The sequence below is a fragment of the Aplidium turbinatum genome, chromosome 9, assembly GCF_918807975.1.
Source record: "Aplidium turbinatum chromosome 9, kaAplTurb1.1, whole genome shotgun sequence".
Taxonomy (NCBI): domain Eukaryota; kingdom Metazoa; phylum Chordata; class Ascidiacea; order Aplousobranchia; family Polyclinidae; genus Aplidium; species Aplidium turbinatum.
Window position 1 is genome coordinate 9,342,136 of NC_137480.1, and position 12,244 is coordinate 9,354,379.

Genomic DNA, 12,244 nt, shown 5'->3' on the forward strand with positions numbered 1-12,244 from the left:
ACAATTTAAAGAAAGTTATAAAACTCAATTTAGAGAAAGTTATAAAACTCAATGACCAATGGAAAACTTTCATATGAAATATTCTCGTGACAAATTTAGTGCCAGTGCTTCTAGATGAGTGCTAAGAAGATATCAGCAAAGTAGCAGAGCTTGTGATGTCCCACAACATGTGTAGGGTTCTGCTCAATCTTTGATTTTGCTGCTCCGGCAGTGTTTGCCTGACTGCTTGAATGTGTTTGTATTTTTATGTCGTGTGGATAGGTCTGTGATGGTTGTAGAGTATTTGCAAATGTAGCTTTCATTGCCGTCAACTGAATAATAATAATAATAACATGTTTTATTTTGCGCCCATTTCGACAACATAGCCTACAGTAGCCTACACTGCGACCTACATACGCAACAAAACAGACGACTGGAATCCCAAAATAAACTTTAAACGTTGGCTGTCATTTGTAACAGTCGAAAATTTCTGTAACAAGTGCTGAAGCTTTTCAATATGATGGATGAAACCCCTGTCATTACATTCGATTTACATTTTGCAGGTGGCAAATTTAAGTCAAGTTGTTGGCAAAAATGCAAGCGATTGTATCAGTGGACTTATTCCAACTATTATTATCGAACACAACACAGTTCAAGTCATGTCGAGAAAAAAGAAAGAAAAAAAAACGTCGTGAAGTCTAAGCACTCGTTTGATTGTTTAAAAGAGAATCTGAAAAAGATTGTTCTTGGTGAGTACGGATAAATGTTTTTACTACGACTAAATGATTATGTCATAACTATGCCATTTTGTTCTTTTGATTAATGTATGATGTAATTGTGAAGAGTATTGAGTAATGTATGAAAATGTTTTAGTGGTGTATTCGCATTGATGTGAACAACGAACATGGTGGTTAGTAGGCTATGTCGGCATTTATATACTGATTTAACATTTCTTTTTTTACTTTCATGATTAGACATGGTGATGGCGCACGACAAAGCTGCTGCCGTGCAGCAAATTGATGAAGAGTTTCAGAGTGATTTCGAAATTGGAAAGACAGGCAAGGTGGCTGAAAACGGCAAAAACTAACTTTTGGTGAGCTTGTTATATGTTTGAAAGACAACTGCGAATGTGTTGCTTTAGTTGTTGAATAACTACTGTACACGCAATTAGAATGTATTGGAACTTGATTATTGCTCTGCGTGGCGCAGAATCGAATGATAAGTTTTTGTCACGCACGTTGGAGAGAGGGATATTACATTGATAATGCAGATTGTCAATTAACTTCGTAGTATCCTGAACGACAACTGATCAAAATCCTACACAGTGGCGTAGCCAGAAAAATGTTTTGGGGAGGGGAGGCCAAATATTTGATGAATTGAAGAGAACAACAAAGTGTTTGATTTAAAGCCTTCGCCACTTGATGTGCAGTGGCGTATCCTGGTGGGTTGAAGCAATAAAACTGGTAGCGGGGTTAGAGCGTGCCGAAGGCACGCGTATTCTAAGGGGGTCCGGGGGCATGCTCCCCCGGAAAATTTGTGAAAAATTACACTCAAATATTGGATTATAGTGCTTTCTGAAAACACTTTTAGGGTAATATTTGTATGAAATTTATTAGCAGATAAACAGCTATTAACTTATTAAAGATAGCTCTTACACACAAACTGGCAAAATCTGCGGCTAAATTAGAGAACACCAAAAACACAGCTAAACAAAAACTCAATAACTACACAAAAGCCCAATAGAGTAAGCCATTCTGAAATTGCTTCCACAAATTAGTTCAAAGAAATGTAAATCGCGTAAATTTTGGGCGATTTACGATTTGGAAAATTTATTGGTGTCTTTCTGTGTGTCTAAAACAAGTCCTTGGGGGTGTTAATAGCCAGATGTCTTGGAAAACGATATAAATTTCTACAAACTTTATTGCATTTTCAACAAAGGGCTCAACTTCGGAATCCAAAGTTTGAAAATTTGGGGGGGCATGGCCCCTTTTGCCCCCCCTGGCTACGCCTATGATTCCTACACTGTTGCCAAACAGCCCTCTTGAATTAAATATTTTTGTTTCATTTGCAGGAATTCACAATGATAAAGATACACAAGAAAAAGCTGCTGATGTGCAATGAATCTCCATCTATCAATATGATTTGATGTGGCTTGTTTCTAATAAATGTGAAAATATACGAAGCTCGGCTGTTACTTTGCTTTGTCACAAAGGGAGAAGTGTTGCTTATAAATCCGTGTTGCTGCTGTTCTTTCGCCCAAGGATTAGCTAGGTTCAACAATAAACTTTTGGTGATGAGCGAGGTTTAAGTACAGAAACGTTTGGCAAATGTAGATGCCAATGCTGTTCAGATGTTTTATGCACCAGCTTGCTTCGCATGGCCAACCTTGGTCAAAGCGCGGGCATCACAATAGTCAATAGATCAGATAAAGCAACATCATGGTGCATAAAAGTCAACCAGAATTTAGGCGCCAGATGAAGCAAAATGGTGCACAAGCCATCTTGCCAACGTTGGCCAGATACAGATGCCAACGTTGGCAAGATGAAGCAAAATGGTGCATAAAACATTTTGCCAACGTTGGCAAGATACAGAAGCCAACGTTGGCTAGATGCAGAAGTCGACGTTGGCTAGATGCAGACGCCAACGGTGGCCAGATGCATACGCCAACGCTGGCCAGATGCATCCAAATGGTGCATAAAACATTTTGCCAACGTTGGCAAGATGCAAAAGCCAATGTTGGCTAGATGCAGAAGCCAACGTTGGCAAGATGCAGAAACCAGCGTTGGCAAGATGCAGACGCCAACGCTGGCCAGATGCATCCAAATGGTGCATAAAACATTTTGCCACCGTTGGCAAGATGCGGAAGCCAATGTTGGCAAGATGCAGAAGCCAGCGTTGGCAAGATGCATAATCCAATGTTGGCGTCTGCATCTTGCCAATGTTGCGGCCAACTTCTTGCCAATGTTGCCCCAACAATCAATGTTTACTGGGTTTAATACCACACAAATATTTTTAATACCACTTACTGGATTTAAATCAAATTTTAACAGAATGTTTATAATTATCAAGACTGAAGCTCTATGGAAGGAAATGAAGATATTTTGAGAAAATAATAAGTTATTCGAATTGTTGCATTTTTTCAAAAATATTTGATCCTCGGACATGAAACAAATGGGTACCGACAGCATCATGGACAAAATTTTCAAAATTCTTTGAACAGAGGCTTTGCATGTTTACTCTGTCTGATAGTGTTAAAAATTTGAAAGCGATTGGCAAATACATGAAAAAGATATTTGGGATTAAAATTTGGTACTTGCTCAAAAATCACATTTTACGAAAAACAACAATAAACATTTTCAACACCTTAAAGCCTCCTTTATCATAAGTAGACCCTTTTTCTGCCTCTGCTTGGGTTTATAATTTTTTCTTAAGTGCTTTTAATATTTTTTTCCTGGCTTTGGATGTGTCAAAGCTTCTTTTTCTTGATTTGTCAAATCAAAACTTGTCGAGTATTTGGCAGATTTCTGAATATGCAGAGATTTCGCTACCGGTACTGTCTTGTTTTCCTAATTTTTTTTTGCTGAAGTAGAAGGTTGGCAAAAAGGGTTTTGATCTTCTGTTGTTGGATGGCTTTCTGGTGTTACAGGAAAGGTTACACTTGTGTTACAGTAACAGTTCATTAAGTCTACCATCATTGTTAGACTTACAACCAACCTTATCCAACTTTCTTTGTTTAGCAATACCACGAAATTGAATTTTCCTACTTCTTTTCATGTTTTTTTTATTTCCTATTTTTGATGACTAAAACTTGCCCAAAAGTGATGCAATAATCAATTAAATATGAAAACTAAAGCTGTGTTCAATAGCCTACTCAATAGTCTTGGATGACTAACAGCAAAAGTTTGCTTTAAAATGATGATCTTAAGTTATAGACAAGGCCAGCCATTAGTTGTTGCTATGGGCGTTGCTAGGAAAGATTCCTAGAAGTGCCCACTTTCAAGACCTTATTTTAGCTTCACAGCAGGGATATCTAGAAAAGGCGACTTCTCAACAGCGTAATTGACACGCGCTTTCGCTTTTTTCATTTTAGGACGTTAACAGCGCTGACCCTTCTAGTGTCCATCGCTTTATCGAAATTTGCAAAGTCAGCAATCCCGTTGTTCTAGATATCCCTGGGTTGAAGTAGTTTTTTCTAGCAGCCAAATCGGTGTTCCAATTACATCTGAAGTACCTTGCTTGTTCTAGCCTACATTGCACAATGAAGAGATTAAGACATGAAAGTTGAATTAATATTGCACTGCACTTCACACGGCAGTGCTTTTGTGCAGATGGGTCTTTGAGCTTCATTGCAGAGATTCACTTTTCTAGGTTGTTCTTGGTATTCAGAAGTAAGCAATGAAAGTGCAGCGCTTTAACGATTTCCTGGCCACTACTATCTGGGGCCGTGCAAACAAGTAGCCTATCAACAATGTAAAAATTGCCAAATATAAAATCTACTTGTTTATAATGCATTTGCATTAGAAATGGTGTGCCTAAATCCGCATTGCCAACCAATGACGTTATTAAAATTTTTGAACAATCGGAATCACGCAAATCAAAAGAGCTGCTTTTAGGTTTTTTAAGTTTTGACAACAAAATTTTGCATGGAGATTAATAAAAGCCAACGCATTGTGGTTCCAGTCCAACTTTACCACTTTTGGACAGCATTTTCTAAGCGTAGATTTATTGCAAATTTATATTTTCACCTGAAGCACAACAAAAGCAGCGAATAAACTTCTGAAAATTGCAGCAAATTCTGACTCTGGTGTTATGAGAATGACGTATCCCAATCCCCAACCAATCCCAATGACAACTGGCAATGTTATTGCAGTGCCAGCGGTATGCTTGGGGGTAGAGCAATCTGATGTTGATGCCTGCATTACACAAAGAAAAGTTTCAAACCTTTGTTTTCATTGCAATCAAAGCTGAAGTGAAAAATTGCAGAAACAACTTACCCCATACTGTAAAAGTGACACTTTTCAACGTCCGATAAATACCAGGACACTTTCAACAACTATGGAAACTTCACTCTGTCAATCTGGGTAATCGGCCTTGCTCCAGTGGTTCAAAGCCTCTACAAGTATGCAAAACTGTCAAGAATAACCTATCAAAGGCTTTGAAGTCTAGAGATGAAGATTCAAAACTTTCACTTCCCCACAAAAATAACTAACCATTGGCGAGAAAAAGAAGGCAAAACGATATTTTTCCTTTTACAAACTCACACTGAGTTAACAACTGAAGTGTGTAATTACATCCTATATTGCTGGAATGCGTGAATAAAGCTTACCTCAACACTCTTCAAATTTTTAGCAACTTGGACAAAGACAATGACGTTGTAGACGAGCATAACGGCAACTGGAAGTAGAAATCCAATCAGCAGCGAATACCCGTGAAGCCAACAATAGTTATCGGACCGATAAGTAGATGGGGCCAGAGGGTCTTGAGCTATGGATAAATTGTTGAATTAGTCAAAGCAAATTGTGAGATCTCTAACTGAAGTCGAAATTTGTCGTTTAAGTTAAGAGCAAGAGTTAAATTTAAACTACAATTTGGGTAGAGAGGTAACTCTTTTAAACCATAAACAGACATAATCTGTTTAAAATTTAAACTAATCAAGTTTACTCCAAATTAATGGTAAAATTAATAAATTTCCTGTAGACCTAATGCAAATCGAGTTAGCAAAAATTGGAACCTTAACCCTGGAATAAATGAAGAGAAATGAAGTTTCATGCAATTTAAAATCACACTTAACAAATCAGAGTGTAGTTTTAGGAAAGGCTGTGGAGATGACAAAAAATATATGGCCCCGACTCCTCGAGTTATAACTGGTCGACTCGGACTCCAGCTTCAATGTTGTCAGATTTTTAAGGGTTGCCAGGTTTTATAATATTTTTATCTTTTTTATTATTTTTAATTTGATTTCACTGAAGTTGCAATCAAAATTGATACGGTGGCTTTCACAAAAACTGACAAGAACAAACACTTCTATTTGTTGTTGAAGTTTTAGATCGGAATATAGAGAACAAGAAACAATATTTAAAAAAAAAAATTTACGTCGTGGCTTTAGTGAAGTTCCGACTTTAACTGCATACACTTCGGCATCAAACTAACTTATGGGAGCGCAGCAGTCGCTGGAGTGGGATTAAATTTTTTAATCACAAATAGGCCTATAAGAAGATTGAGTGGGTTAGGTACCTCTTGGATATTATTTGATGTAAACAATTATTTTCGTCGCTATATTTGGAAGAACAGGCATCTAAAGGCTTAATGCGCAGACTTTGTCCCTTTTCGTCAATTTAACCATTGATTTTGCGTGTGGTAGATGTTTTCTGCTAGCTGATCGAAATCGATTTTTAGCTGTTTATGATTGAACTGACTCGTGTGACAATAAATTCGTTTGTATTACAAGACATATGTAACCGAGTCGTTCTTATCAAGCGTTGTTGTGGGTTTGACACCTGTCAGAAGATATTTCATTCTATTGATCAAATACAAGATCAATCTTTTACACAATATAAGCAAAGATTTATGCAACGTACGCATAGTAGTATTCGAGCCAATTAATCAATCGTTTTTACTTTCATGCTACGTCTACATACGTTGAATCAACACAACAAACAACCGATATTTCTGGCTGGGACTTGGGAGAGCACATCAGTTGTCGAACAAAATGTGCTTTTTTGTTTAAACTTTGTATCAACTGAAAGTTTAACATTGCATAAAGCACAAGAGTTGACCGACAACAAGTTGTTATAATTATAAAGTACAGAAAAAAACTCAAACTAGATGTGCATCTCAAATATGAAAAAACACAATTATTGTTGTATCTTATTTATTTGCATCAGACACAAAGTCCATAGAATTCAAATTTTTACCAGTCATCACACAAAATAGCAGACTAAACAACACCATGCAGGCCAAATCAAATATACAAAATGCTGTTGTAGTGATTATAAAATGTAGAATTGAAATAGTAAACCACCATAATGTAAATTCTGATAAACGATTCTTGATGCATCTTAGGATTAATCGACAACTTACAAATTTGAAATACATAAAGGATTGAAGGTTTTATATCTTACCGTCATCACAAAATACGCTTGGTTGTTTTTGATCCAGGATTCCCAGTGTAACAATAGTTGTTGCAGCCACAATAACCAATGGAATGCCATATCCAAACATAGCCGTTTTTTGAGAATATTGTGTAGGTTCATCATGGGATGTCTGGATAAAGGAAAGTATAAAATATTATCAGTAAAATCAGTCTTCGTTAGTTCAAGAACTTATCTAACTGCGATTCCCCATCATCTGACAGAATCATCTGATGAGAATGTCAATCGGAAACTTTACTGAATCGTTATTGTTTGGGAAAACAGAATAGGTTGGATGAATGACCCAGTTAGTAAAACCCACCTCTGGTGCAATACAAATTCCAACCTATGCAAAAAGCTTAACAGTGTTGGAGAATCAAAATTTTAAAGCAAAAAAATGACTCGCCCACACAATTTCAGACAGCAAAATCCGTCGGTTTTACATTGATTTAGCGTCTTCAGACTGACGGATTTTGCTATCTGGAATGTAAGTGGTCTTTTTTCACATTGAACAAACACCCAACTTTACTGTATAACCAAAGAAGTGCCAAAATCAAGTAACTTTGGCTCAAATCTCGTTGCGCGTTGTTGAGCAGCACATTTCAAGGAAAGTCATTTTTCTTCAATGGCAATTAGTGACTAACTTAAGCCTAAGCCTAACTTACAGAAAGCAAAGCTTCAAATGGGTACAAGCGGAAACTTCACGCTTTCGATCAAAGTCATCTGGCCGGTGTTTGCGTCCAACGCTTTTATAACCTTGCGAAACTGCCAGGGTTTCAGAAAAGGCTTTTTTACTTTAAACACACAATATTCCGCAACTAAATATAGTTATTACTTTTTAAAACCTCTACAGCCTGTTTCACCCTAAAAGGGGATCATCAGAAGGTCCTCATTCAAATAGAACTTATTTTAGGATTTTTTAAGATTCTATTTGGATGAGGACCTACTAACGATCCCCTTTTAGGGTGAAACAGGCTGTAGAGGTTTTAGAAAGTAATAACTATATTTGTTGTAATTTGTTTCGCTTGGCTTTTTTACTTAGCATTGATCACTTTTTATAGTATTAATAGTATTTATTGTTTATTTCTCCATTAATATTACAGATTATATGATTTCATTCAGAAAAACTTGTGCCATGTTTTCGATCAAGAAAGTAACAAAGCTTACCAATATGCTTCTCCTCATTTCATAGCAATAGACGACCATCCAACACCAAGAAGTCAGTAAGAAATAATGCAAGAACACAGCAACAACATCACAAGGTGTCTTGTTGGCAGTTCGAGAAATTCCACCAACAAACAGGGAATAAGCGACAATCAAGTTGAAGCAAATTTGGATGAGAAATTGAGTCTGACGTAGCTTCCGAGATTCTCTGCATATGTAAAAAATTTCAACACAAACTATTCTGCTTCATACACAGAAATATCTTCTTGAGTTTGTGACAAGGCACCAGATCAGCATTCCGTAGCTGGTTTATTAATTTGTTTAGCCGCACATTATACCTGAAGCAGAGGTTGATGACAATTGTAAGGAAAAGACCAAGTATGGACAAATAGCATCCAATGTCACTCACAAGATCAAGGACTACATTTGTCGATACTCTTTCAGACTGGAATGGAAATATATTGTAAGTTATTGTAAAAGATGATTCAAATATTTAATCAATGCACCTTTTAGAAAATTATCTTTCACAAACATTGAAAGTGTTATAATCATCAATACTGAAATAACTCACGCTGAAAAAAGCAAAACATGGATAAATAACAGGTTTACATTGCTAAAAGCAGGAGTTAAAAAACCGTTGCAAATTTCTTACCACAAGCAAAGCAAAACTAGCCAAACGATCGCATGAACACTGAGGTGGATAAATATCCGGCTTTAAACAGCAGCCATTTGACTCCCAATCGCCTGTGTTTTCGTCCCAGGAAGCACAACTCAACTCCGTGGTGGTGACCTAAGCAGGGATATTATTTAACGGAACTTGTCTCTAAAGATTAAAATCTTCATTCAACTTCTGACTCTCCAAGCTTTACAGTAAAAAAGTTAAAAGCATCTATCAATGGATTAATTACGTGATAACCATCTACTTTCGCAATAGAAATATTTTTTAAAGTATAACCTGGTTGTCAAATGCTCGACTGAGTCATTGTGCATGACATAACCATTCCACATCATGCTTTTAATACAAACCCCCATTGTATCTCAAAATCGGTACAAAAGAAGTCCATTCTAGATTATAGAGCAAGCAGACATATTGAAATTTGATTTATACAAAAGTAGAGAAGTGGGCTTGAAAAACTAGTGATCATATATCAAATCTCTGAGATCTCTTGGAGTTAAAAGTGATTATTTGATGCAGTTTAGTCTTCTGATAAATTTTTCATATTCATAACTTGATTGTGTAGGTTTTGAAAATTCATGTTCTGATCCTTTATAGTTCGGCCATAAGCTTGTATGAAGCAGGAAGATAAAAATATTGAGTCGAAATGCATGGTCATCATACTCGAGCAGGTTTATCCGGATTAGTTTGTCTTCCAGGCTGGGAATCTACTTTGTGTTCAATCGTCACCGGAGTGGTAAGATCCTTCACAGAGCCAGGTTCTCCAGCACCAACGTTGATCACCTTTAAGATAAAGAAGTTTTCGGATAAGATTAAAATTCACTACACAAGCCAACCAAATAAAAATTTCTCGGGCCTAATACTTCTGCCGCAAACCAGGTCGACTTCCTGGCTCTGTTCGGTGGAAAAGTCGTTAGACTATGGTTCGATACCTAGTTGGGCCATATCAAACATTGTATAATAAGCAGCAGAGAACCTTGTTTTTGAAGCTCTCAGTATTTAAGGAATTGATCCAGATCAATTATGTATTTCAGTAGCTCATTTATAAGGCTTCGTTGAAAATGTCTGTCTTGTATAAAGCAGTGGGAGCAACAAATACCTGAGGTAACGCTTATTTTATTTGTTTTCGCAAAAAGCATTTTTGGTACAATCATTAATATACAGTCAACCTTATTGGAAAAATAAAAAATAAAGGTAAGAAACATGATCTATACTACACCATGGTACTTGATATACACCAAATCATTTAAAAGAAATAAAATCCATTATACAATGAGAGTACAGTGTGATTTCATATTCATTACTTTTAATTGTATTAACCTCAAGCACCGGTACGCTTTTCTAAAAAGTCGAATCAAAACACATATGAGCGTACCACGTCGAAAAAATCTCAAGTTTTAAAAAGAGTGGTATCCTCAAACACAATAAAGGAAGCAGCAAATTGTTCTGCAGATTGTCTTTTTCTTCTTCGTTGTTTCTTGAAGATATCATCAGGAAGATTTACTTTCACAGAACTGAAGTTTGCTAGCAGTCCTTGCCCTGACATTTCGTTGTATTTCTGAACCTGTTTAGAACAATGCAAACATAACATCGGATTTTTTTATTTAAAAAGCACAAAACTTACAAAGGTACATAAGATGGACAAGAAGACATGTTTCAAAACTATTTTTGAAAATTTTTATGTGGCAGAATTGAATGTCATTATTTCTGTCAAAATTTGTGAGCATGCAAGCAAGGACTAATCAACAGAAAGAATATAAACTTATTTTGTGTACACAAACGAATCAAAAAACGATCTTTTTCTTACCTTTATAGTGAAACTATCAGCCTCTTTTTCGTAAGTTTCTCCTTCAAACTTCAATACACGTGCCAACCCAGTGATGGATTGGACAATATTTCGTCTTGCTTCTCTTTCGGTAGAGTTTATTGGGATTTCTGACATTTTGCTTTTAAAGTAAGTCTTCGTTATCCTTGAAAAGATATCTGCGACTGGTTCGAGAAGATTTGGAGTTACATACAAACAGTTGGATTTAGCAAATTCGCTTTGGACAATTTTGAAGGCTTTGCAAAAATTGGAGAAAAAATGGCAACCAACTTTCCATACACTGATGTGTTGGTTAGAAAAAGTGTGGTGAACTGCAGGATCTTTTAGATAAGGTCAGGTTAAGCAGTGAATAATATTGTTTGCAGTTACATCTTGCAATACCAAAAATGATGATCATTAGCAAAGGATGAAATTTCTTTACGCTTAGTCTACGCATGAACGGAAATGTTGTTAGAAGTTTTGGTAGCTTCTGCTATCTAGGTAGTGTTATTACAGGCACTTAAGGGGATAGCATAAAAAAAAGACGGATGGCAATGGTAAAGCGGTCGTCGGACCACTCGGCATACGACAGCTCAGCAAGTACATTTCAGCTACTGCCAAGTCAGCAAATGAGATTTGCGTGCTCACATAGAACTTGCTTGGTCATCGCTTACTAAACTGAATTTGCTGATTTGTGATGTGCCAAATTTCATCTTGCTCAGTTGTTGCTTGCTCATTTTCATCATTTACCAACTTCAGCCACTTGCTCAAACGTTGCTAGCTCAGTTGTCACTTGCTCAATTCACAACTAAGTTACTGACTTGTAGAAGACTCCGTAAAACAGTTGTGACTTCATTTACAATGGTGTGGAAACAGACGTCAATTGGAAAAAATAAAAAATGAAAATTACTGATTATTACTCTCGTATTTCCAATTGGCACATACGAATGCGAAATTTGGACATGGAAAAAACGTGACATTAAAATGTTTTGAAATGTGCTGTCACAAGAGGCTATTAGGCTTCACCTTAGGCTATTAGGGTTCGCCTTAGCCAGATAAAAATAAAAATAAATGAATTTTCTATCCAAGAGACAATAACTCGAATCTAGTTTAGTTAACCATATAAACCTTACAAAACTACGATATTAGGACATATTGCAAAAAGAAACTTATTGGAATATGTAATATTGATTGGGATGGTGCAAGGCAAATGAGTAATAAGATGACAAATTCACACCAGCTACCCAAACATAATATTTTGTCGATTTCAGATCGAAATGTAATAGTTTGTTGAAAAGTCAAGGTGTTTAATGGATTATAAAAAGTGTGTCATGTTTTTTGGCGATAGGAAAATCACGACAAATCTGTCTAACTTTTGCTAAAGACGATTTAGCTTGCTTAGGCATTTTTGAATTACAGAATGTCAGTAGCCTATTCAATTCAATTTTATTTTTTATTGCTGGCGCGAACATATAGAGAACGATAAAGTAA

General features: G+C 36.3%; 1 protein-coding gene across 1 annotated transcript; it reads right to left on the minus strand.

Moving 5' to 3' along the window:
- Positions 1–4,712: 4,712 nt before the first annotated feature.
- On the minus strand, positions 4,713–10,891 carry LOC145776656 (adhesion G-protein coupled receptor G7-like). The gene is made up of 9 exons (XM_082587887.1): positions 10,757–10,891; positions 10,454–10,513; positions 9,613–9,732; positions 8,926–9,063; positions 8,612–8,718; positions 8,277–8,481; positions 7,101–7,242; positions 5,306–5,463; positions 4,713–4,892 (listed from the first exon to the last, which is right to left on the minus strand). The coding sequence occupies exons 1-9, from the start codon at positions 10,889–10,891 to the stop codon at positions 4,713–4,715; spliced, it is 1,245 nt and encodes a 414-aa protein (XP_082444013.1).
- Positions 10,892–12,244: the final 1,353 nt, after the last annotated feature.

Coding starts and splice junctions, on each gene's coding strand:
- LOC145776656 (XM_082587887.1), bottom strand. CDS start 10,891: ATGTCAGAAATCCCAATAAACTCTACCGAAAGAGAAGCAAGACGAAAT. Junction 10,514..10,756: donor CTGATAGTTTCACTATAAAG/GTAAGAAAAAGA, acceptor TGTTCTAAACAG/GTTCAGAAATACAACGAAAT. Junction 9,733..10,453: donor CAAACTTCAGTTCTGTGAAA/GTAAATCTTCCT, acceptor TTTATCTTAAAG/GTGATCAACGTTGGTGCTGG.